Source organism: Nothobranchius furzeri, chromosome 6 (genome assembly GCF_043380555.1).
Source record: "Nothobranchius furzeri strain GRZ-AD chromosome 6, NfurGRZ-RIMD1, whole genome shotgun sequence".
NCBI classification, from domain to species: domain Eukaryota; kingdom Metazoa; phylum Chordata; class Actinopteri; order Cyprinodontiformes; family Nothobranchiidae; genus Nothobranchius; species Nothobranchius furzeri.
In genome coordinates this window covers 50,096,272-50,123,838 of record NC_091746.1, presented here as the reverse complement: position 1 = coordinate 50,123,838, position 27,567 = coordinate 50,096,272, and the positions used below count along the sequence as shown (strand labels likewise).

At 40.8% G+C, this 27,567-nt stretch overlaps 1 protein-coding gene across 1 annotated transcript; it reads left to right on the top strand.

The window, feature by feature from the left end:
* Nucleotides 1–27,567, top strand: plgrkt (plasminogen receptor, C-terminal lysine transmembrane protein). The gene is made up of 5 exons (XM_070552285.1): nt 1–124; nt 492–586; nt 21,798–21,928; nt 22,065–22,174; nt 26,869–27,567. Exons 2-5 carry the CDS (start codon nt 506–508, stop codon nt 26,994–26,996), a joined length of 450 nt encoding a protein of 149 aa, XP_070408386.1. The 5' UTR covers nt 1–124; nt 492–505; the 3' UTR covers nt 26,997–27,567.

The window sequence follows — 27,567 nt, the reverse complement described above, 5'->3', positions numbered from 1 at the left end:
GGAAGTAAGAGGGTTTATTTATTTCCGTTACTAGCACTGAGACGTGTTTTTTTATTTTAGCTTAAATACCATTGAATCTTCTCTTTCTGTGACTCATTCCCTCTTATTTATCAAACCATTTTAGGTACGTAAATGTTTAATTTAAGTTAGTTAAGTTACCACAAAACTTACTCAAGTTTATTTTCAGAAGGTGCAGATTAAGTGGTTCCTGTTAGGTTAGCGAAATTAGCTAATCACGCCTGTTGGGGGAAAAAAAATGCCCAAAATGTGTCTGATTCTCTCGAGTAGCTTAACCGAGCAAGTTTTATGTTGATCAGTTTTAGCAATTAAGGACGTTTTAGTGAGCTGCAGATACATAAACACGTGTGTGAAGCACTGACAAGGTCGCCAGAGGTGGAAACAAATCCGTGCTTCATTAACTCTAGTGGTGTGTCTGCTCTTCTTTTAGTTGCAACGCGACAATTCACAATGCTCTGTGTTATATTTTACAGGATCAACGTCTAAAATGGGCTTTTCCCTGTCTAAATCTATGGATGCAAACATGACAAAGCAGCAGGAGTTTATGCTGCACAATTCAAGGCTGCAGGTAAATCAAGTAACACTCACAGTTGTTAATCTTTCAGAAAGTCACGCAACAATGTATGAAGTGTAAGATTTCAGATGCTTATGTATAGGTTTGATTTACCTTTAGTTGAGATATAGGAACAAGAGTTTTCCATTATGCAAACAAGTATTCAGACCTAGACTCAGGTTGATCTATTTTAATCTAAAATAATTTAGTAGATTTGTCAACTCAAGTGTGTTAATGAGGACTTCATCCATCTTCTACACCTGTGTTTGCTGGTTATTCATAAAACACACAAAAGCAGAACTTCCCAATGAGTTAAGCCCATTTTTCTTCTAAACAGCGTTTAAAATGTGACTCTGAAGTCATGCCATGGTTGCAGGAATACATCAACACTCCGATTCAGTCGCTCTGTTGCACAATCTGACCTATCAATCACAGTGTTGGAAATTATAATCAATATGTTTTCTGTAAAATATAGTTTCTAAATTATTTGATATAACATAAATAATAAGAAAATTATGAGATTAAATAATCTAATTAATTCTTTTAATCTCACTTTAAATAGCCGAGAGATGCCTTAATCTTGAGGTGTTTATATTTAGTCTTTCTATTATTGTGGCAGACATGGATATTTAAAGGGACTTTACTGAGTTTTGAATTTTTATGCTCGCGATTGCTCCCTCAGGCCAAAAGCGTAACGGCAGCTTCAATAGTAGGCTCGTGCACGAGGCGCGCATGCCGTACGTGCACACTCCTTAACGAAAATAACAGCTGAGACAGTCCCTTGTGTGTGTGTGTGTGTGTGTGTGTGTGTGTGTGTGTGTGTGTGTGTGGCCCAGAGGACAGGAGAATGCGCAGCTAATTAATTAAATAATTTGGTTCTGTACCGTTCCCAAAAAAAACAGTTTTCTTGTCCGGGGATCCGACTGCCAAGACTCCCGCCTTGGTCTGCCACCCGATCCACATTACACCGGACCCTTCATGTTCCTCCTGCGGGTGGTGGGTCCACAGTTGGTTGAGCCCATGTATCCGATTCGGGCTGAGCCCGGCCGGGCCCCATGGGCGAAAGCCCGGCCACCAGGCGCTCGCTCACGGGCCCCAACCCCAGGCCTGGCTCCAGGGTGGGACCCCGGTAACCCTCCGGGCCGGGTACTCCGACTCTTTGTTTTAACGTCCATGAAAGATCCTGTGAACCGTTCTTTGTCTCACCCTTCACCTAAGACCGATTTGTCATGGGAGACCCTACCAGGGGCACAAAGTGCCCCAGACAACATAGCTCCTAGGATCATTAGGGCACTCAAACTCCTCCACCACAATAAGGTGACGGTTCAAGGAGCAGATGGAGTTTCCTCCGTAGGGTGGCCGGGCTCAGCCTTAGAGATAGGGTGAGGAGCTCGGACATTCGGGAGGGACTCGAAGTAGAACCGCTGCTCCTCTGGATTGAAAGGAGCCAGTTGAGGTGGTTTGGGCATCTGGTCAGGATGCCTCCTGGACGCCTCCCTGGGGAGGTGTTTCGGGCATGTCCTGCTGGCAGGACGCCACCGGGTCGACCCAGGACACGTTGGAGAGGTTACATCTCCAATCTGGTCCGGGAACGCCTTGGGGTCCTGCCGGAGGAGCTGGTGGACAAGGCCGGGGAGAGGACGGTCTGGAGCTCCCTAGTTGGGATGCTGCCCCCGCGACCCGGACCCGGATAAGCGGAGGAAGACGACGACGACGGTTCTGTGCCGTTCTCTTCAGCACAGCCGACAAAGGTTTAAGATGGGTCTGTCCTCCTGCATGCTCAGATCATTCCATTCCCTTGCTTGAAAAATTGTTCCAAAATGAAAGTTGAACCCACATCTTTTTTATCTGTGAATTCAATGCCGTTCGGCGAGTCTCAAATAAAAATTTGGGCATCTTACTGTAAAAAAATATACCAATAATGTAAAAAGAAACTCTAAATAAACTGTGTTCACATCCAGAATCGAACCCAGGTCTTATGCATGAGAGTCCGAAGTCTTACTAGGTGAGCTAAAGCACCAGTGATGTCCTTTGTATCTGTAACATTTATATCCTTGATGACAGCTGAAACAACGTTCAAAGAACGGTTCGCAGCAAAAATGGCTATTTTGTTGCTAATTTGCAGCAAATATCTAGAAGAAAGTTCTACAGAAAATAGCGAAGGGTCCTCAGAAATGTAGCTAGCTTTGTCACTAGGCATTAGGAACAGCGACAAAGTGGCACTGCCTCGCTCTCTGCTGCTAAAGCTACTGATAGCAAAAGCTACGGGCTATGCCTGAGCGTGAACGCGCATGAAGCAGCCTGCTCGACCTGAGCATCTCTCTTTTTCTGTGATTTTACAGAAAAACAGGCAATCTCAGTAAAAATGCCAGGACTCATTCTACAGGACCAGGGCATTGCAGGAGAATGTATGAAGAAGAAATGTATTATTTCTATACATGTTTTGGCTGTCAAACTTCCATAATGCCCCTTTAACAAAAAAAAAAAAGGTCTATAAAGTTGTTTGTTGAACAGATGTAGTTCCAACCATTTACCTTTTGTTGGCTTTGAGACTAATCCCAGTGCTGCCTGCAACATTTACTTTTGACCAGCGAGGAGATACTGCTGCCCTCTTTTGTCAGTCTCCAAAAATTTGAAACTAAAACAAACATCTGAGACTTCATTTATGAAGCTGGTTCACACACAAAATGGGTTCTGAAAATTGCGTAACTCATTTCATTTTCAAATTCCATTTTTGGTTCTTTTCAAAACACAGGAAAGGTTTCTCTTTTCCTTGCTTACAGATTCGTTTGCCGACTGCAAAACTTCCTCAGAGCTGACGCTGATGGTGGCGTCACTTCCTACTCCGTTTATCTGCGGGCAGCAGAGGACGTTGCCGTCCTCTGCTGCCCGCTCTCCCCTCTCCGATGATGCATAAACTAGAAACAGTAAGAACATACCAAAGTTGCATAAGTCATTCTCTACACAAACTCGGTGAATTATAAATAAAAACATGACCGGAAAATGAGTGTGCAACTTTAGCAAACTCTGACTCTGGCATAAGCACGTTTTAGAGATGGGGAAAACTGGCAGCGCAGCCAGTGAGATGGTGGTTTTAGGCCATATTTTCTGACTTATAAACCCTACTGCACACATGCTACCCCCCCCCCCTCCATCATTATTGTTATTTGTTATTTTTTATGTATTTATTTATTTAAAAAAGAAATTGGGTCTCTTTAGTGCCAATTTCTGGTGATTTATTCACGACTGCCGGCTGTGGAGCAGCAGGTGGACGTTTGTGACTGTCATAACACCAATAACGTTATACAGCTTAGACCCAAAAGGTTTGCTTTGTGGTGGGTCCCTGAAAAATGTCTGCTTTTCCAGCTGTAAACACACGATGATGACTAACACAATACTGTGATGGCAACGGTTTGGCAATTGAATTTCAGAGTGCCATCATTTGACAGTGACTCATTGGCTCATATTAGGCATGTTTATGCATTGCTGTAATGCAGGGGTGTCCAATGCTGGACCTTGAGGGCCCCTATCTGAAGTGTTAAGATTCAAGATTAGTAGGAGGTTCTTCTACCTCAACACACTTGATTTTAGTCAGTGGTGATTAACAGATTTCTGCAGAACTTGATGACCTGTTGTTAGGGTAATTAAACTGTAGAATCAGGTGTGTGGAAGAACAAAATCAATTAAAACATGAGTTCTTACGGACCAGGATTGGACACCCCTGCTATAATGAGTCTGCATTGCTTTATTGATGTACCTCACTATAGCTAGACCAAAACTTAGAACAAAATTTAAAGCTAATTTACTCATTTTTTCAATAATTTTGCTATGGTCTCTTAGCCTGGCAACCTAACCTATATATGTGAATATATAGTCTGGCCACGACTCATATAGAGAGATTTTAGTCGTGGGGCAGAATCTACAGTTGCCTTTTAAAATGTTTCTCCATGCTACTGGACAACGACTAGTACAACATCGCTACTGATGTCAGGCAATGGGTCAGTCTGCCTTACATTGTTGAAGAAGACACAAAAACACTCTTTTCTAAATAAAGGACTTAAATTAGCTTTCTGGAGTTTTCTCATTTCAGAAATTATGTGTGATGTTTCAGAAATCCCTAAAAGTGATTATCTTGTAATGTACTGTGATATAATGTAAGCCAGTGGTTCCCAACCTTTTTCCCAAGGGACCAGTAAAATTTTTGACGACCCCCTCCCATTCTCCCTTCCAGTACAAACAGTATTAAGAAATGATAAAATTGTTCAAGCACATTTTAATATGCTTTGATTCAATAGATAACAGTAATAGTAGGCTCCAGTACAGAACAAAGTCATTAACAAAACCAAACAGAGCATAATGTGCTTGACAGTTTGTATTACTTTTCTGAAAACATTGTTTCTTGTTAACACTGATAAATCAATCATTCCTTTCAATAAATGTTTGACACATAAAAAATACACTGAGCAAAATGTACTTAAATGTGTATATTACTGTTTATACTAGATTATTTACTGTAAAGGCTGTGATTAATAAACCAGTCCTATCTTTAATGAACTTTTGACACTTGAAAATAAAACAGTGAGCTGAGCAAAATGTTCTTAAAAGTGTGTTACTCTTTCTGTACTAATTATTTCCTGTCTTAATATCAATAAACTTTTCACTCATGAAAAAAAAATGTGAGCAAAATGTAGGCTATAAACAAGTAATAAATGAAGTTTTAACCCCTTAAAGTGGAGAGGTCCTGGCGACCCACTGAGAGGTTTTGGCGCCCCCTTGTGGGGGTCGGGACCCCCAGGTTAGGAACCACTGATGTAAGCAATAAGTCTTTATTTATTTATTTTTTGCTAAGCACGCCCCCTGCCCCACAGGGCTCCATGCAATAGGAAAATGAGCGCCAACTAGTACTAACCAAGAGCGTTAGACTACCTCTTAAATGCTTCAAATTTAAGGAATACCTCGGCTGATGCAGAGTTGATGAACTTTTCACGGACAAGAAAGTCTTTCAAATATAAATATATGAAAACACAACATGACATGAAAATAATACTTGTAAAACAACGTGTCAGCTCTGTTGGTCAGCTACATAAGCCCGTTAATAAACAAGAAACGTGAAGTCATCATCTTGAAAAAACGGAGTTAGAGATTAATTGTGTGATATGCTTGTCAGCCACTAGATAGTGCTATCGAATAAGAGAAATTCTCCGGAAAGAGACTTTTTAAGTACCTCTGTCTGCTCTTGACTCAAAGAAAAGCCCAAATCTAAATAGTAGGGATGCACCGAAATGAAAATTCTTGGCAGAAAAAACAAAACACAGAAAAAATGATTATAGCATTTATGGCTATGATGAAAAACAAAAACAATAATAAAAAAACAAATTATGGCTATGATGTGAACTAACCTCACTAAAATCAAGACATTGCAATAAATTAATTACATAACAGTGAAATAATTTATTTAGCACTGACACAACAACAATGCACAATATAAATCAAAACTCAAAGTAAAATGTTTCACTCAACTCCACCCATGTGTACAGTAAATATTAATAAATCATCAATAAATCAAAATGTTAAATTATAAATGTTAGGGATGTAAGAAAATATCGATATGGCAATATATCGTGATATTTTTCCCAGCAATATTATATCGATATTCAAAAGCTGTGTATCGGAAATATCGATATGGCAAATATCGCGATATATTTTCCAGCAATATTATATCGATATTCAAAAGCCGTGTATCTAATTCTTGAAAAAATTTACATGCAAACATTTGTGTATTTTCTTTTTGTTTTGTGCAATTCAACTGCCACCTGCTAGTTGGCAGCAGTGTGCGACCGGTTTTATTTCCACCATTGAAATGTAAATCCCTCCATCACGGTTCAGATACCTCATGTTAAACATGTTACGTATCAGATTTGACTGTTTATTGAACATTCTTACAATAAATTCAGTAAAAAAATTGCTTGTAGCGTCTGACTGAATGTATCGCAATATATAGTGATATATCGTATCGTCTCCCCTGTATCGTGATATGTATCGTATCGCCAGAATTTCAAAAATACACATCCCTGATAAATGTACTGGTTTACAACTGAAAGGACGGTAAAACCAACCATTTAAGCGCCAAAGCTGCAGTATTGCGTTAAACGATCCACAGCTGCTAATGTACTCCCTCATGAAGTTATTACTTAACACCAGAAGATAGTGTAACTTCAGTCTGAACAACACTTCTGTGTTTCTATTGAAATTTTCTGAGTTTGTAAAATTTGAAAACTGCCTTATGCAAAAATGCTAAATGATGTTTTATCTCCATAAATAACTCAAGCCTAAAGGAGTTCTGCCATGTTGTGGAGTTGCTAATGCTAACGGTTAGCTTTCACTAGCTAAGATGTGCTCTCTCCTGGCTGCTAACAGCCTTCCACAGTCACCAAGGTGGGTAAGTCCATGAATGCCATGAATTTTCCCTGTGGCGTAGAAGAGACTTATTTATTCTGACCCAAGAATTTCCTTGTCTATTTTTTCCTGCGGGCCGCGGCTAATGCAGGAAATGGGGGGGGGGGGGGGGGGGGGGGGATAAATGTTCACATTCAGCAGGCATATGTAGCTCAGCGTGACCAGTCGTATTTCAGTATTGTTATTATTATTATTTTCTTGATAAACTTGTAAACTCAAATTTCCAGAGTCACACAGGGTAACCCCCCTTAATGTCAAATTGCAGAAGATAACTGTATGAATTTTTCTTTTAGTATTCTAGTTGTGTTTTGACATCACCTAATTGAATAAGTAAAATTGACCCCAGCAATTTTAACACGTCTACAAGTATGAGGCTGCACTGTTTCCTCCCCCTGCATTAAAATGTCAAAACTGACTTCCTGTCTGTGTTTTCAAGTCACATCAGTCATTGCTAATGGATCCCTGCTGCACTGTTGCCTTAAAGTCAAAGAGAGTAACCATTGTGTTGCAGTCACAGCCTCTGTCAGAAACATTTCCATAAAAGTCCCTGGGTCGGATGTTATGACGCATGTCTTTAGGACCGTCATCACTGAAATGATCATTTTTGTCATTTTGTAATGAAGAATGGTCTTTTGCTGATAGGAATAGGCCTAATTTAAAGTAAAAGTCAAATTCATTTTATAAAGCACATTTAAAAGGGCATGGCAGCCTACCAAAGTGCTGAACAGGGGAGGGTAACAAGTCAGAAAACTGATCAAAAGACAAAAATATGTAGCAATCAATAAACGAAGTAAAAACTTTTTAAATAGGTGATCAGAAAATTATAGTACATGTAAAAGACATAAAAGCAACCTATACCATGTGGCTTATGTGGGGTAGAATTTACCTCAATCAATAAGATATAAAAGACCCTGAGAAATTGTTAGCCAAAAGCCTTTTTAAAGTAATGAGTTTTCAGGGCAGATTTAAAACGTCCTAGCAAGGGAGCCAGAAGCACAGAAAGAGGGAGAGCATTCCATAATTTTGGAGCAGCAAAAACCCATTCACCACATGATTTGTATTTCATTGACGGAACGCAGAGCAAATGCTGATCCACCGAACATAAAGGACCTTGTTGGAGCATACCTGTTTAGTAGTTCAGACAGGCAGGGTGGTGCCGTTATACTTAAACGGCGTTACTCCCAACACTGCACGTCATACAGTCATAAAATAAGAATTTGTCTTTGAAAAATAGTTAAATGTTAAAAAAATGTATTTGCTTACAGAGTAGTTTTAGAGGAACTGAATAAATTGATAGGTTATTAATTTACAAATGTAGATAAAGAAGAAGACAATCATGTTGGAAAAAAAACATTAAAAATGTCAATAATTGAATAATCGTGGCACCAGTAATCGAATCGAACCAAAAATCATTATAATCAAAGAATCGAAGCTCCAATAATTTAAATCGAATCGAATTGTGAAGTACCCTTTTTGGAACACCCCTAGTGTACGCTCGTGTGGGGGGTCTTGTTCTGTGTGAAAACTAAGCAGTACAAGTGATAATGCTGCAGGATTTCATAATTTTATCCTTCTCGGCAGCAGCACTGCAGGTGCTCTCCATGTCCAAAATGTGCGTAAACCAGGTCCTTTGTCAACTTAAAGTTGCGCCCATTTTTCCGCTAAGTTTTCTTTCATAAATCCCAAAGTTTGCGTGGAAAGTTGCTTACGCAGTTTTCCGACCCCGTTTTGTGCGTAAGCAAGCTTTATAAATGAGGCCCCAGGGTTTTTCAATGGTGTGTTGATGATTCACACAGTCGGAATAAAAGGAATGCTAAAAGTGGCTGTAAATAAGTGCTCATCTGTTTCTGTAAAGCTAGACAACATTATGAAACAGACAGAAAAGAAAGAAAACAATGTTTTATATAGAGCCGCAAGATAAAAATCACTCAAAATAAAAATCACGAGGTGCATAACAAAAAAAATAATAATTAAAGTATAAAAATATTTCAAAGCATTTTTAAAAATATGTTTCAAAGGAGAGAAAAGAAATGTGATGAAAATAATAATGTAAGGAAAGGAAGACAGAAAATGAATAGGAAAGAGAAATTTGTGGATCTCGGTGAAAGGCGGAATAAGTTGACAGAGCAGAATAAGGAGAGGGTGATGATGAAGGTCACACCAAAGCTTGGACAGGTAAGACTTCAGGTGCTTTGTAAAGGAGACCACTGAGTCCACTGATCTCAGGCTCAGGAGGAGAGAGTTCCAGAGTCTGGGGCCCACAGCAGCAAATGATCTGTCACCTTTGGTCTATAGCCTGGTGCGCTGCACAACCAGTAGGCTTTGGTCACTGGACCTCAGGGACCTGCTGGGGGTGTAGGGACTGAGAAGATAACCACTGTATGATGGTGCTTGTCCATGTAAGGCAGGGGTGGGGAACCCTGGTCCATCGAGGGCCACTATCCAGCATATTTTATTTTCAACCCTGCATCATCACACCTGATTTCAATCAGCAGGTGATTAACAGGCTTCTGCAGAGCCTGATGAGCTGCAGAACAGGTGAATCAGCCACTGATTCAGAAGTGATGGAGCAAAGACATGCAGGATACCGGCCCTTGAGGACCAGGGTTCCCCACACCTGATGTAAGGCCCTAAAGAACAGAACCAGGTTCTTGAAATGAACCCTGAAAGTGACTGGCAGCCAGTGAAGCTGAAGGAGAAGCGGGGTGATGTGGGTGTGTTTGGAGGACTTGGTCAGAAGCCGAACACAGGCATTCTGAACCATCTGTAGACGGTTCAGGGAGGTTCTGCTCAGACACGTGAAAAGAGAGTTACAGTAGTCTAAGCGTGAGGAGATGAAGGTGTGGATAACTGTCTCAAGTTCAGAGCGGGACAGAATGGGACTCAGCTTAGCAATGTTCCTGAGATGGAAGAAGGAAGAGCAAACAAGAGAACACATGAGAATCCAGGGAAAGCTGGGTCAAAGGTCACACCAAGCTTCCTGACAGAGGGTTTGGTGTGAGAAGCAAGCTCACTAAGAGAGTCTCTGACTTTGGGAACCAGCTTATCTGGGGCACAGATGAGGATCTCAGTCTTATCTTCATTCAGTTGTAGAAAGCTCCCAGCCATCCAGGTTTTAATAGTCTAAGCAGGTGTGTAACAGCTGCAGCTTAGACATCTCATGGAGCTTAAAAGAGACGTACAGTTGGATGTCATCTGCATAAAGATGGTAGGAGATTCCTTTAAAGGAGCGAAGCATGTGCTGAAGGGAAAGCAGATAGAGGAGGACCATGAGAGAGGGATGTGATGGAGGACCACAAATTGCTGTAATGCAGGGGTGTCCAGTCCTTGAGGGCCCCTAACTGAAGTGTTTAAGATTCAATATTAGTAGGAGGACCAAAACTTGGAGATGGCCATAGAGATGGAACGCTCAAACAGAAATGAGGAGAACCACTCCAGAGCTAATCCTGATAGGCCAACCCAGTCTCAGCCTCTCCAGTAGCAGGTGATAGTCAACAGTCAGGTCCAGCAGGAACAGAACAGAACAGTCCCTTGCATCACTGTGAGTCAGAAAGTCATTAGAGACCCTAAGAAGAGCTGTTTCAGTAACAAGGGCTCTACAAAAACCTGACTGGAAACTATCATCGATAGAGAACTAAATGCTCATCAAGAGCAGCTGTGAGTTGTTTAGCCACAACCTTTTCCAAGATCTTGGAGATGAACGGAAGTTTAGAGATGGGTCTGAAGCTGCTATGGAGAGAGGGGTCGAGACTCGGTTTTTTAAGAAGCGGGTGGATTACAGCGTTCTTAAAGCAAGCAGGGACCTGACCAGAAACCTGAGAAGCATTAATTGTAGAGAGCACGCTGGGACCGATGGACTGAAAAGCACTTTTAAACAAAGATGAGGCTAATATGTCGAGGGGGCATGCAGAGGTCTTCATGGAGTTAACTAGTTTGGTTAACTCAGGCAAAGAAACGGGAACAAAGCTTTCTAGGATGACTGGTTGGAGTCAGGATAGGCAGAGAGGGCTGAAGGAGGGATGCTAGATCTAACCTTATTGACTCTGTCCACAAAGACAGACAAAAACGGTTACCTGAGTGGTTAGCGGCAGTACGGCAAATTCAAATCACAAGACTGAAAAGCTGCATTGTGTAAATGTTGAAATGAAATGTACTTCCTCTTATAGATAGTTTCAGTTATTGGGCCAGTCATTTTGATTTGGTTAAAAAAAAAACCTTTACTGTGAACTTGTGGAGGACAGTGCATTGATCCAGTGGTTTCACATATCAATGTTGCATTGGGATCTCTTGCCGGCACTTTTTCTGTGGACTTTGGATTTTCTCTGTTTACTCCGATGAACCAGTCCACCTGTCAATGTCCCGCTCTCTTTCTCCCTTAATCGTGGCGTCGATGTTCCATGTAAGATTCCAACTTTCCAAGTGTTTCACATCCATGTTAGTCATCTCATTTTACTCCTGATACCATGTTGTGCTCATGTGTGACGATCAGCCTTTAGTTATCTTTCAGATAGCGTTTTAATGACGTGCTGCCAGTACAACAGGTTATACTTCTACTGCCAACTCAATAATTACTACTGCCACCATTCATTCAACTGACGTGATTTTAAACATCTGATCTGAGTCTTGCAAAACCTACTGATCAAGTTTCATGGCTTTGAACTCAAAAACAAAGTACTCTCTGCATCTTTTAGTGCATCAGTTTATTGATGTGGCATAAAAGCCACACATTTTATAGGAAGACATTTTAGCAGCATAACAATCTTAGTATTGGCTCAAACATTTGCAGTCAAAGTTTGCCCGCAATCAACTTTAAGTATAAAAATCAAATATAAACATTTTGCTTATTTATTTCCCTGTGTTCCCTTTCTAAAGTTGAAGTCCCATTAATTCAACACACACTAGGGAAATTCATCTCCACGGGGAGCGGTAAGCTGCAGCTGTGGCTGTGCTTGAGGACTATTTGGTGGTTTAACCCCGCAATCCAACCGCTTAAAGCTGAGTGTCAAACAGGGAGGCATCGAGTCCCATTGTTCAGGTCTTTGAACCCTGATCCCACAGTTCCAGAGCAGACACTCCACCACTAGGCCACTAACAGACTACGATGATTTGCGCACATTTATTTCCCGACTGTCATCCCACTTAGATCATAAATGTCAGCAAATTTCAGTTTGGTTTTCTTTCATCTCTGTCACCTTCAGAGTGGACTTATGTTTCATTTCTCCCTTTCGCTTTTTATTCACTGCTTTCTTTCTGTCTCTGTCTCAGCTTGTCCAGTGTTCTCTCTTTGTGATGTTGCCAGGAAACATATTTGTCTCCTCTCCAACTGCCGACCTAGGTAAAAGTGGCACTTTTGTCATTGACAACAGTAACTAGTCACTGAAGGAAGACAAAAAAGATTAGCACATGAAAAATGCAAACTACCTAAACTTTGTTTATTGTAATAATTATTTTTAAAGTTTTTACATTAGAAGAATGATCAAAGGCACATTTTTTTTTAAAGGCGTAGAACACTGAAAGCCCATTTTTGAATGATTATGTCTGATTATAATCGGTCACTGACTTTTTCATGCAGAGTTGAACATGAAAATAGTCTCCTACACCTATCTCCTGCATCAGCTTCTGATAGAAAATAGATGGTGAAGTCTAGGATTTGAAAATCCTGACAGATCTACGTCACATTGTCACTTAGCATTCATGGACTCACCCATCTTGTCACTCCGGAAATCATAAGAGGACGTCTGACCTAGCAGAGGCTAACTGTTAGCACACAGCAGAAGCTCCTCCAGTTATTTATAGAAATAAAACATCCACGTTGCAAGTCAGTGGTAGAGTCGTAATGTTGTTATCCAATCCAGGACGAGATGTCCACATTCAGAAAATAAGACTCCAAAACCTGCTGTCTGAAGCTCATCTGTGATGTGTTTCACTGCTAGTTCCTAGAAATTGTGCACTGGTATAGCTTTTCCTCCTGTGAACAACTTACAAGGCATTCATTCCTGCTAGAGACCACTGTAAATGTATTGATTAAACAAGTCATTGACTCCTTTAAAGGCCCCGTGTGTGAAATCCATTGAAATCATGGTGAAAAAAATGTGACTCTTTAGCGCCATGCAGTTCCGAGAAAGTATTGTAGCTACGGTGGCCCACTCATGAGTTTGACTGTATAATCAATTTCCAACCTAAGTAGCCTAACCGACGCAAGGCTTAAAACAAGCTACTTGACCTCTTAAAAAAAGCATTTATAATTATGATTGTTTTATCAACCTGCCAGTTCTGAAGGAAGCAAGCTAGTTCTGTTCTTGAAGCTGTCACGATTCACACACGGAGGAGGGGTGACGTCAGCCGGGAGGTCAGGTGTTGTGAGAAATTGTGTTCCCCTGAAATATTCATGATGAGGAACTGACAAATTTTGTGTCTTTTGATTTAATTGTTTTTTTTTTATTCAAACTAACAAGTACAGCAATGGTGTAGCTATTGTTTTTTATTTCTTAGTTGAATTAGCAGACTCCATGCTTCCAGGGCGCACTGCTGCTTTCTGCTGGTTCTGTCAGGTTACAGTCACAGTCCAAACGGTCCCTAAACAGCTACTGTATTTTAAGATGGTGTATGACCATTGAGCGTCGACCACAGTTTATGTATATAAAAATGTGTAATTTCAAATTGAGAGGAATATTTAGAGTTGATGTCAGTGAGAAATACAGTGGTGTGAAAAACTATTTGCCCCTTCCTGATTTCTTATTCTTTTGCATGTTTGTCACACACAGAATGTTTCTGATCAAACACATTTAACCGTTAGTCAAAGATAACACAAGTAAACACAAAATGCAGTTTTGAAATAATAATTTTTATTATTTAGGGAGAGAAATCCAAACCTACATTGTCCTGTGTGAAAAAGTAATTGCCCCCTGAACCTAATAACTAGGGCTGTAGCGAAGCCTCGACGAAGTCGACGGCTCGATTCTAAAAATTTGTCGACGTCAGATCCGGAAGTCGACGCACCGCGCCCACTTGTTGCATCCCCAGGAGTTTGTAAATAGAGGAGGAATCTGCCTGTTTTTCCTCTAGTTCGCCCTCTTCTCCGCCTTCACTAACATCTCCGCCAAATACCGAAGACCCGGAACAACGTCCGTCCACTACTAGATTATTTTCCTGTTTTTCCCCTTCGTCTCATGGCAACGGACAACAACTTCCGGGGTCAGATGCGCTGCTTCGTGTCTACCGCAGATGTAGAAAATCACCGGGAGCGCTTCTCCCTTCATTAAGGAGCTTCTTTCAGACATGAGGAGAGCTGTTTTGGTGCTAGCAGTCTCTCCTCCGTGCTGGTCTGTTTGCTGCTGGGTGTTTTTGGTTTATTTAAACTTGGTAACTTGAACTTAACGTTGGTAAAGCTACTGTTAGCATCTTCGCTAACAGCTTCTTGCGTTTGGATAAGCTGTTACGTTTTGGTTTAGAGTTCATCTTTTTTGTGGTGTAGATCTCCCTTTTATTACATTTAGAGTGTTGTGGGTTTTCGGTTTAGTGTAAAATATCACCTGAGTTTGGTTTAACCCGTAAGACCACTCGCCTCACGCACATAAGTGACCAAAACAAAGCAGCATGGAGACACTCCATCTTCTACCACCTCTCAGGCAGCAGCCTGCACTCCCAAGTTCTACACGTCACCAGAACATAACCAACTGCAACACAATAAAAGCATGGAAGGCCTGTAGTGTTTATTCTCTTACAGTAAGAATTTATCAATTTTTTTGAGGAATTTATTTGAGATTTTCTGGTTTTTGTTAATTGTGCAATAGAAAAATAATCATTAGATTAATTTTCTAAATAGTCATTAGAATAGTCGACTATTCGATAAAATAATCGTCAGAATAATCGTTTTAAAAATAATCGTTTACCCCCAGCCCTACTAATAACTGGTTGGGCCTCCCTTAGCAGCAATAACTGCAATCAAGCGTTTGCGATAACTTGCTACAAGTCTTTTACAGTGCTCTGTAGGAATTTTGGCCCACTCATCTTTGCAGAATTGTTGTAATTCAGCTTTATTTGAGGGTTTTCTAGCATGAACCGCCTTTTTAAGGTCATGCCATAGCATCTCAATAGGATTCAGGTCAGGACTTTGACTAGGCCACTCCAAAGTCTTCATTTTGTTGTTTTTCAGCCATTCAGAGGTGGATTTGCTGGTGTGTTTTGGGTCATTGTCCTGCTGCAGCACCCAAGACCGCTTCAGCTTTAGTTGACGAACAGATGGCCGGACATTCTCCTTCGGGATGTTTTGGTAGACAGTAGAATTCATGGTTCCATTCATCACAGCAAGCCTTCCAGTCCCTGAAGCAGCAAAACAACCCCAGACCATCACACTACCACCACCATATTTTACTGTTGGTATGATGTTGTAAGTCTGAAATGCTGTGTGACTTCTACGCCAGATGTAACGGGACCTTTGCCTTCCAAAAAGTTCAACTTTTGTCTCATCAGTCCACAAGGTATTTTCCCAAAAGTCTTGGCAATCATTGAGATGTTTCTTAGCAAAATTGAGATGAGTCCTAATGTTCTTTTTGCTTAACAGTGGTTTGCGCCTTGGAAATCTGCCATGCAGGCCATTTTTGCCCAGTCTCTTTCTTATGGTGGAGTCGTGAACACTGACCTTAATTGAGGCAAGTGAGGCCTGCAGTTCTTTAGAAGTTGTCCTGGGGTCTTTTGTGACCTCTCGGATGAGTTGCCTCTGCGCTCTTGGGGTAATTTTGGTCGGCCGCCCACTCCTGGGAAGATTCACCACTGTTCCATGTTGTTGCCATTTGTGGATAATGGCTCTCACTGTGGTTCGCTGGAGTCCCAAAGCTTTAGAAATGGCTTTATAACCTTTACCAGACTGATAGATCTCACTTACTTTTGTTCCCTTTAGTTCTTCAATTTCTTTGGATCTTGACATGATGTCTAGCTTTTGAGGTGCTTTTGGTCTACTTCTCTGTGTCAGGCAGCTCATATTTAAGTGATTTCTTGATTGAAGCAGGTGTGGCAGTAACCAGGCTTGGGGGTGGCTACAGAAATTGAACTCAGGTGTGAAACACCACAGTTGGATTATTTTTTAACAAGGGGTGCAATTACTTTTTCACACAGGGCAATGTAGGTTTGGATTTTGTTCTTTCCCTAAATAATTAAAACCATCATTTCAAAACTGCATTTTGTGTTTACTTGTGTTATCTTTGACTAATGGTTAAATGTGTGATGATCAGAAACATTTTATGTGAAAAACATGCAAAAGAATAAGAAATCAGGAAGGGGGCAAATAGTTTTTCACACCACTGTATAATTGAAAAAGGACAAGTTTGTGAACTGGAAACACAGGATTTGATAGGAAACAGGTAAAAATATCACACACTGGGCCTTTAAATAAATGGAATTTTGGATCATTTCATTTTTTGATGGAAGAAAAAACTTTTAAACCAACCTGGTTCTATGTTTAAAAAGTAACACCCCCCACCCCCACCATGAATCAACCATGACAATTATTTAAAACATGATTTTAGCTCCACTTACCACACCTGATTAGGTATAGACCAATATATTAGGCCAATATTTACCCTTTTTTTTGCCATTAAAATCTGCTCAGAAATCGACAGCACATATCAGCCATCAGCCGACCATGACCCCTACAAATCGGCATCGGTATCAACAATTGTCACAACAAAAATATCTGAAAAAGCAGCACGTCATGTCCCAGCCTAAAGAAAGTCATGAACATGAGGACCCAGAGCTGCATCTGCCCTGCAGGTCTCATGTGGTTAGGATTAAGGTCAGAGGTCGTGATTCAACTCTACCAGATGGGACAAAAGGGGACAGTCCCAAGATAAAAACCTAAATACCCACAAAAACCCATCTCACATTTACCAAAACGGCCCTCTTGATTATCCTCAAGACTTTTGGGAAAATATTTGGTTCTGAGACAAAAGTGGCCCTTTTTGTAAAGAAGAGTGGGAGAACATTCCTCCACCTGATGTGAGGGACTCCTTAGTTGTGAAGAGTGAAACAACCAGTTACCTGGGTGATTGTAGTTTTCCTTTACACATGGAGCCATGTTGGTTTAGATGGCTTATTTTTCCTAATACATGAAGTTATCACTTGAAACTAATATTTTGCATTCACTCAAGGTATTTTTGTCTGGTGTAACTGATCTGAAAGATTTGGGTGTGATTTAAAGAAAACAAAAAGTCTAACTAACCCGTTTTATGTTAAAGGTTTTGTTTCTAGAAGAGGCCACACTCTAAAGTCACCAACTCTTTTAATTCACGTTTGTCACTCCTGCACACGAAGGGTCATTTCCCTCTTTCTCTTCTTGGTAATGACTTCAGCGGAAGCATAATTACTTTCTTGACTCATTAACAGCAATTAGTTTCTGTTTCAGCCTTGTCTGATTTAAACGAGGCATCATCACTGGTTCACTTAGGTTCTCCAACCCGGCTCAGGAAACCTAATCTACAGCTAAAAAACCATGACATACAGGGATCAGGTTTGTAATTTCCAGCTCTGTGAAACATTACTCAACCATGACTCGGCTTTGGTATCTTTTGGCATTAACTTCCTCCTTCCTGGAAAGCATCACTGTCGTAGTCAGCATGACTTGGGCTGTGGATTCCACCGATGAGTATCACAGCCAAGAAAGGTTTCCACAGAAAGTCCTGAAACTCAGGCGTTCACACCTATAGCACGTTCCCATTTTACAGGGCCGTTGAGGAAGTCTGCAGTATAAATGTCTAGTTTGCTGTAATTTATTTGCTAACTACATTTCTAATAAAGTCTCAAGCATCTTCTCTGTAGAACTCAGGCTATAAATTTATTTGAAGTACTTCACATTTCCCAACTCGTAGCTTCCGCTTGGTAATGATGCACACTGAGTCAGATCCGGCTCACACATCTGGTCTCATCGTTTCTTATCCATAAAGCAGAAGTGAACGCTGTCGAGCCATTGGTCTCGCACAATAATAAAGCAACGTGTCTCCTGCTGTTATATCTGCTGCGGCTGCAGGAACAAACATGGAGAAGCGGTGCCCAAACGTCTCAGCTTCCAGCGTGACAGCTGGATCCAGCTGTGGCAGAGACGCAAGTGCAGAAATACTGGAACAAACCAGTTCAGTCAGGGAGAAAAGACAATCAGCCCAGACAACAGTTTATTGTCTGTACTGTTGGCAAAATATCTCATGAACGACTGGGTGGATTTCAATGAAACTCTGACAAAATAGTTACTGGGCCTATATCTACAACTGATTGATTAAGTTATTCATTTAAGACAAGTGCCACAGCTTTTTCATACTAGCAAGCAGAAAAATGTCTAAAACTGTCAGTTTACAGAAATTGAGATGAGATGGGTTCTGGCTGAGAGTCATTCACAAAACACTGTGAATGCTAACAGTTCTTTGAATATCCTGCAAAGTTGCTTCTTGTTCACTGAGAAACGTGGTGTTTTTACAATACGATCAAGTCACTTAGAGTTCCACATGCAGGCTGAACGTGAACATGTTCTTCAACCCCCAGCATTAGCAGATGAAACAAAATGGATGGGGAAACACTCAGGTCAGAAAAAATAAGTCTTTTCTATGTCACTGAGAAAGTTAGTATTAATAGCCTCGCTCACCTTGGCTTGCGATTGCGGTAGGCTGTGCTGATTTAGTAACCAGGAGAGAGCAGAGCGCATCTTGGCTAGTAGAAGCTAACTGTTAGCATTAGCAGAACTTCTTCAGGCTTGAGTCCTTTATGGAGATAAAACATTAATGGGGTGATGGCGGCACAGGAGTTAAGTGCTTGCCCCATGATCGAAAGGTTGCAGGTTCGAGCCCTACGAAGTTTGTCACATCGTTGTGTTCTTGGGCAAGACATTTTACCCCCCTTGCCTGCTGGTGGTGGTCAGAGGGACTGGTGGCGCCAGTGCTCAGCAACCTCGCCTTTGTCAGTGCGCCCCAAGGCAGCTGTGGCTACATCGTAGTGCATCCTCACCAGGGTGTGAATGTGTGTGTGAATGGGTGAATGACTGGTTGTGTTGTAAATCACCTTGGGGCGTTCCAGGACTCTAGAAGGTGCTATATCAAATACAGGCCATTTACCATTAACATTGCAGAGCAAACTGAGTTAGTGGTAGAGTCGCATTTCTGTTAGCCAATCAGAGGTGAAGTGTCCAAAAATCAGGAAGTAAGACTCCAAATCTTGCCATCTGAAGCTCAACTCTGATCTGGTAATCTTCTAGGTCCGGAAACAGGCGCACCAGGGCCTTTTGTACCCAGAATACAGCTTACAAGGCATTCATTCCTACTAGAGGCCAATGCAAATGTATTGATTAAATGAGTGAACCACACCTTTAATAGTTTTTCCTGTGGTTCAGTTTCTTTTCACACAAGGATACTTGCAAATGAAACACAATATGTCACGACAAGCACCTGCAATCTGCTGATTGGCTAGCTAGGCCTGAATTTTATTAATGTTTTGTCTCATTTGTTCTTCTACTGAAGCAACTATTGCTAAAATAGTTGTCATTTTTAATGCAATAATTCTTTCTAAATAATCCTCTCAATGGTTTTCTAACATTTGAAACCGCTGCTCTGTGGTGCTTAAAACAGATGTTTTCAACTTTAGAGCATCTTAAGTTTCAAATCTATACAAAAATAATCATTTGAAATAATAAAATAGGGAATTATTTAAATATTAAACTAGGGAGACGAGCCTTAAACTGAATTTCATAAAGCTCTAGTTTGATTAAGCTTTATTTAACAAAATAAGTTCTTAAAACAAAAGCTGGCTTTTCAAAAGAACTTCATTTATTTTGAGCTTCTGGGGACTCTGCCACATTTCCTGTTTAATCTCTTGAAATCATATTAGATTGTTTTTCTTCTGCAGAGCTGAGATTATTTCTTTTAACTCTGCTCGGCTGAAAGAGGTCTCTGATAAATGTTTTGAGTCATTCTGCAGCTTTTAGGTTTTCAGTGTATTTTTTGTTCTGTTTAGTTGTTATTTATTTATTTTTATTTTTTTTGACATCGTTCACATTCAGTTCAGTAGCGTTGCTGAGAAAAAAGTCCTATTAAATTCATTTCAGGAGTTGATTATGCTTTGTTGCACAGGTCGTGCCCTCCCGGTGAAACGCTGGCCAAACCCTCCTCCTGAGCTGTTTTCATGTTTACCACCTGCCTCCCGCCTGCTCAGATAATCACCCCACTTCACCTACTTCACATTAGGACAACAGGAAAACAAACGTCACGTCTCTATTAGCAGAGGCGTCGGTACAATTCTCCTTTTCCTGTTTGAGAACTTTCACCGGTGAAGCTCGGCAAACGCAAAGAAAGCTACAGACTCTTAAGGAAACAGAGGAAAATTCATGTTTGCAACCAGCTCCTGTTTGTTGATTCAGAACATTTTTAAATGGATTTGTTCAGATCCATATCACTGCAGTCATATGTTTGACCGATGGAGCTGATGAGAGGTTGTCGGGTCATTTGTCTTGCCTACTGTCACTCCGAAGGAGGGTCTATTGGTCACATGTCCTCAATCAGATAAAGACGTTTGAAACGAGAAGTTGGTCGACAATCAGCCGACTCCCTCATCAAGCCTCTGACTCATTCAGACAGCAGCTCTGAGATTTTATTGCGTTTCACCCGACCACTAAACTGGTTGTGTTGTTTGTTGTTAGGTGACCTGTGTAAACAGTTCACTTGTATAAAAGAGAGAAATACGACCACTCATCAACAGAAGCGAAAGGACGCGGCTGCCTGGTGGCGGCACAAAAGCACCTGTCAATGAAATGTTATAATTGATGTGGTCCACCGTGTCACCGGCTCAGCGTGCCGTGTCACCGTCGAGTCGGACTCCCGCTCCAGACAAAAAGCTCATCTTTGACACTTTTGCTCTTTGAGAATAAAAGGCCTTTTCTCTGTAGTGAGAGTGTCACTCAGCCACTCGTCACGCAGGGTGTGTGCATGTGTGTGTGTGGTCATGGATGCTGGTGTGTGTCAGTTGGAAAGAGGCAGACAAAAGACTCAGGTAGCGTAGATTTATCAGCAGCGTTCCTGAACCTGGAATGGCTGCTTCTCTGACCTCTGACCCTCTTGGTCCTCTCTGGTTTTAGTCAGGAGTAAACTGGTCCTCTGTGCTTATTGGCCGTCACAATATGAAAAAAATCTCATTTAACCTCCTGAGACCCAAATTTGTATTTGGTGGGGTTTAAAAGATAAACGCACTTCTAGCCATTCCAGATTAGTCGACTCTCATAAACGTGAACAAAAAAATGTATTACGATTTTAACTAACTTCTGAAGAAAAGGAACCAAAAGAAAGAATTTTAAACTTAAAGTCAATATGAAGTGTCACTAAATAATAAAAAAAGGTCGAAGTTGAAGAGAATAAAATATTGTGCAACAATGTCCAAATGTGGACACAGGGCCTTAAAATGGGATTTGTCCTATAAATAACAGAAATACCACCTTAACTCTTCTTCTATTAAAGATTAAAACAATACTAATTTTATTTGCTTGTTTCTAAGTTGTGTTTGCAGTAAATGTAACAATGTGACCTGCAGTTTTTATTTATTAATTGTCATCATTTCTAAAATAGAAATACTTTTGTCTATTTTTGATCCCAGACACCAGGTAGGTCTGATGACATGTTCTCCCTTGTCTCCTGTGTGTGTGTGTGTGTGTGTGTGTGTGTGTGTGTGTGCGTGTGTGTGTGTGTGTGTGCGTGCGTGCGTGCGTGCGTGCGTGTGTGTGTGTGTGTGCGTGCGTGCGCGCGTGCAGTTGGAGCGTCAGATCCTGATGCAGAACCAGATGAGAGAAAGGCAGATGGCGATGCAGATCGCCTGGTCCAGGGAGTTTCTCAAATACTTTGGCTCTTTCTTTGCTCTGGCAACAGTGGGACTAACAGTTGGGTGAGTGTGTGTGTGTGTGTGTGGTTCCATTTTCATGCCTGTAACAATTTTTTTTCTGCTTCAGCTTTTTTTTTTTTTTAGCTTTTTGAAGTTTTAGAAAAAATAAATAAATTTGGCTTGTTTTCTTTTTCTCCAGAGCCATTAAAAGAAGGAAAGCAGCTATATTTGCTCCGATTGTCCCTCTTGGCTTCGTGTTGGTGTATCTGATGGACAGCGCCTACGGGACGCTGATCTATCGCATGAGAGGTGAGCGTTGAAAACGACTTATAAAGAAAAAAACTAATTCCATTTTTGGTTCTTTTTTAAACACAAATAAGGTTTTCCTTTACCTTGCTGAGGTTTCATTTGCAGCCACAAACGAAGAAGAAGAAGAAGAAGAAGAAAATATCATTTCTATAGCGCCTCTCAAGATAAAAATCACGAGGCACTTCACAAAAACAAAAAATATAAAAAAGCATTTAGAAAATGTTTAAAAATATATTTAAAATGAGCAAAAAGAGACAATTGTGATAAAAAATGTTAAGAAAGAGAGAGAGTGAACAGGAAAGAGGGAAATCAGTGGATCCTGAGGAAGGTAGAATAGGTGGGGAGAGCAGAATAAAGAGAGAGTGGTGAAGAAGGTCATACAAAAGCCAGCTCAAAAACATTGAAATTGATAAATTAAAATATGATCACAAAAATTTATAGAAATGAGAAAATTGTGATAAAAATATATGAGGACAGGGAAAATGAAAATGAATAAGAAAAGGTAATCAGTGGATCCCAGTAAAGGCAGAATTGGTAGAAAGAGCAGAACAAAGAGAAGGCAGCAATGAAGAATCAACCAAAGGTCATACAAAAGCCAGCTTGAACAAGTGAGTCTTCAGCTGCTTTTTAAAGGAGACCACTGAGTCCACTGATCTCAGGCTCAGGGGGAGAGAGTTCCAGAGTCTGGGGGTCACAGCAGCAAATGATCTGTCACCTTTGGTCTTTAGCCTGGTGCTGCACAACCAGTAGGCTTTGATCACTGGACCTCAGGGACCTGCTGTGGGTGTAGGGACTGAGAAGATCACCAATGTAAGATGGTGCTTGTCCATGTAAGGCCCTATAGACCAGAACCAGGATCTTGAAATGAACCCTGAAGTTGACTAGCAGCCAGTGAAGCTGGAGCAGAAGTGGGGTGATGTGGGTGTATTTGGAGGACTTGGTCAGAAGCCGAGCACAGGCATTCTGAACCACCTGTAGACGGTTCAGGGAGGTTCTGCTCAGACACATGAAAAGAGAGTTACAGTAGTCTAAGCGTGAGGAGATGAAGGTGTGGAGAACTGTCTCAAGTTCAGAGCGGGACAGAATGGGACTCAGCTTAGCAATGTTCCTGAGATGGAAGAAGGAAGAGCGAACAAGAGAACTGACATGAGAATCCAGGGTGAGAGCTGGGTCAAAGGTCACGCCAAGATTCCTGACAGAGGGTTTGGTGTGAGAAGCAAGCTGACCAAGAGAGTCTCTGACTTTGGGAACCAGCTTGTCTGGGGCACAGATGAGGACCTCAGTCTTATCTTCATTCAGCTGCAGAAAGCTCCCAGCCATCCAGGTTTTGACAGAGTCTAAGCAGGTGTGTAACAGCTGCAGCTTAGACATCTCATGGAGCTTAAAGGAGACGTACAGTTGGATGTCATCTGCGTAAAGATGGTGGGAGATTCCTTTGAAGGAGCTCAGGATGTGCTGAAGAGGAAGCAGATAGAAACGCAAACGAAACGTCAGCAAGGTAAAGAAAAACCTTATTTGTGTTTAAAAAAGAACCAAAATGGAATTTGAAGACAAACACAGAAAGAACGTACAAAAGATGTTTAAAAAAAAACAAAACAAATTCTTCCCATTCAAGGTCATAGCTCAGTGTTTCCCTTACATAAGCGTAGCCGTGCCGGCCCGCCACAGCTGAAATCCCAGCGCCACGCCTGCAAGATCCCGTTTTATAGAATTTTTTTTTTTTTTTTTTGCACTGTTTCCCGAAGAAGCAGCGGGAACTACTCTGTTGTTGCTTGTGATCACAGCCGGCAGGCAGCAAGGAGGAGGAGGCAGGGCAGGGTGGTTACAGCTAGGTATGAGCCAGATACTCATTTCAGATGAGTATCCAGTACGGATAAAGCATTTTTGATGAATACGAACATGAAACGAGTAAAACTCCTAAATATCTGTAATCGTGCTGAAGGAAAATCCTCATTGGGTAACTGACTGTCTTCACGCTCTGTGATTGGTCAGTCACATAGAGCACCCGCCCCTCCCTACACACAATTTAAAGTTACCTTTGTCATAACGTACGTGGTGCATTTGACAAGGCAGAGCTGCAAACGGCTCATGCATGCACCGGTCCCTGCCTCCGCTCGGTCGTTTTTTTTAATTATTCTCTCTCTCTCTCTCTCTCTCTCTCTCTCTCTCTCTCTCTCTCTCTCTCTCTCTCTCCCTCTCTCTCTCACTCACTCACTCACTCACACACCTTAATCAACATTGTTTTGTTTAACTGTGTGTGGGGAAAATGCCAACAACGTTAGGGAAAAATCAGTTTAATAAAATTAAAATAAAATGGTTCTATCATTTCATATTTCCTAGTTCCTACTGCATGAGTTCAGATGCATTAATTCATGCACTTAAATATTAATGTTCTGATTTTGTTGAAAAACTTGTTCTTTAATAGTTCCTTTACTATTGTGGTCAAAACTATTTAATCTCAATTCTGAGGCTGCTCTGTAAATAGTTTTCAAATAAACACACATAGCAACTTCTGATCAATCCATATCAATTTCAGATTTAAAATAATGTACTGATGTAAACCACACCCACTAATTTCCAAATAATAAATAAGAGGTGCATTCATCTGTGTATCTCCTTTGATCCACATTAGTGATATTTTCAGCACCAGAACAATGAAGCAAAGAAACGGATTCCTGCGTTTGTTAGTAATTTTATTTATTAGGTGCATCTGATCTGTTCTATTTTTCTCTGAAATGAGATCAGATCAGTGCTTCTATGGCTTGTCTCCGCTCTGCACTAGAAAAATTTACTTTATTATGTTCACTGTAATGCATCTTCATGTTCTTAACAAATAAATTAAATCAAAGATGTTGGTCAATAATGCCATATATGTACATTTGTATTTCAGTCATTTTTATACTGGCTTAAAAATACTTTATTAAGTCTACTAAGCAGGGGTATAGAAGGTTTTTGATAGGGCCAGCCCAGTAATGATCTCGGACCAAAATACAGGGGGAAGAAAGTCAAATACAGGGGGGCAGAAGGAGATGTTTTTCCAGACGCCAAGAAAAATTAAATGCCAAATCCCCCTGCAAAGTGTGTCACTGAGAGTTTAAAACAAAAATTATTCTTGTGCAAATATTGGTGTATTCACCTTTAATACTAGTTATTAAAATGCAGCAGTTGCTGGATTGGTGCAGTTCAAAGTGGAGTGCGTCTAATAAAACAATATTAACATAAAGGTGAGACGTGTCGTAATCCCCCCCACCCCCACCCACCCCACCACCACCACCACCACCAGCTGGAAAAATTCCTAGGGGAAACACTGTAGCTTCAAATGATTCTGAATTAATTTAAGACCACTTTTAAACTACAGAAATTACAGCAAATATCTTCTTAGCCTAATGGTTTTATTTGTTTTCATTAATACTTGTAGTGCTTTTGAAACCAGCATCTTGTGAGAGTCACTCTTGTGTTTTGGAAAAGAGCTGCAGTACCCAGATTAGACCACAGGATGTCATTTCTACTTTGTTCTTATGCCATTCATCTTTAAATAAATATTTAATGATAACAGATTTAAATTGAAAAATATTTATGTAGAGAAGTGTTCCTGCTTAAAGCAATTCTTGTCAGTTTTATTTGCATTTAGCACCCCCTAGTGTCCATTATTAATTCTCTGTATTTAAACCAAAAATGAAACTTATCTCCTCGCTGTGCGTTTGTCTTTTTAACACCTTAATCTAACAGGTGAAATGTCTTGTCAGCCTTTGTTAGTGTCTACAGGAGCGATTTGTCACTAAATCAAACAAATCAGCTGTGCTCATGATCTAAAATATGCAGGAAATATGCTGAAAGCAGACTGCAGCTCCACCATGTCCGCTCCACTCCACTCCACAGCTTCCTCCACCAGCAGGGAGCGTCTGAGTAGCATTTCATCCCTGTAAAGCAGGGGTATTCAATCCTGGTCCTGGGTGGCCGGTGTCCAGCACGTTTTAGTTTTAACCCTGCTTCAACACACCTGATTTCAATCAGCAGGGGGTTAACATGCTTCTGCAGAGCCGGATAAGCTGCTGAACAGGTGATTCAACCACTGAATAGTGTTGGATACCAGCCCTCCAGACCTGGAATTGAATATCCCTGCTGTAAAGGGTCATTTTAGCACATCCTGGGTCAAGAAAATTCTTTAAAAATATGAATAAGTTGCAAAGTATGGCTTTAAAATAACCAAATAGTTGGATCTGGTGAGCACATGCACGACTGATTCCTGATTATTTAAAAAGTGCGGATTATTTATTTGTCAGTCAGCTTCACTAGTTTTTCTCTGTGTAAAGACAAGTTTCAGTTCTAATATAGATTTTACATGAAGGCAAGAAATAGAAAATAAAGTCAGAAAAAATGATCTTTTCTGTTTTGCTTTTTGTTTGAAACACAAATTCTAATTCCACTCCAGGCAACCGCTTCTCTCGGTGAGACCTGGTAATCATCATTCTGTATTGTGTTTATCACAAACACGTTGAAATACCGGTGCAATATCGAAACATCTTGACTTCATAATTATTTAAATTTTCCTGCTCGGACTGGACCTTCAGAAACCAGGTAGTTCATCAGTACAAAGCTGCTTCACAAAGGAGACGCCTGCTGCGTGTGTAGGAAGGAAGTGAGCGCTGACGCATTACAGCACGTTGTATTTGTGTTTCCGTACATCTCTGCAGGTGAGGCTGAGAACATCATGACATCTGAGCAGGACCGTCTGGACCAACCCCACAGCACGCCGACCTTTGAGAGCATAGAGAAAGCTCGACGGGCTAAAAGCAGCCTCGCCTCCCTGCTGGAGAAGTGATGCATCAGTTGTGACACGAGTCAAAGTCCAAGCCGTCCAGTCGGTGCGTTCGTCTGTGCTGCTTCTGTGTCATGATGGAGAACAGCTGTCAGATACTATCTGCCTGTTTTAGGGTCGGAAGTCTGTGATTTGCACTGATTCTACATCAGAGACCTCGAATGATATCAGCAGCAGTTCTCATATAAAACATAGGTGTCATAGATTTTCTTTTTTGTGTGTTTTTTAGAGCAGCTGGTGTTTTAAAGCTGATTGCAAAGTACTGATCCAGATGTGTTAAATTTATAAAATCACACTTTTTGAATAAAATAGAGCAAAACTGGTCCATGAAGAAAGCTTCAGTTAAAGAAGTGACTCACACACCTTTACCCATGTACCCGCTCAAAGAGGGTTTAACGGCTCAACGTTGTATTAAAACGTTTCATTTCACACCAAAGATGATGTACTTGAAATTTTCTTTATACGTGATATCATTCATATATTGTAAAACTTAAATAAACTCAGTTATCCATATTTTTTCACCATCAGATTTATTTATGAGCATTAAATAAATAAATATCTTTCACTTCTTTGA

Coding starts and splice junctions, on each gene's coding strand:
- plgrkt (XM_070552285.1), top strand. CDS start 506: ATGGGCTTTTCCCTGTCTAAATCTATGGATGCAAACATGACAAAGCAG. Junction 587..21,797: donor TGCACAATTCAAGGCTGCAG/GTAAATCAAGTA, acceptor GCGCGCGTGCAG/TTGGAGCGTCAGATCCTGAT. Junction 22,175..26,868: donor GCTGATCTATCGCATGAGAG/GTGAGCGTTGAA, acceptor ACATCTCTGCAG/GTGAGGCTGAGAACATCATG.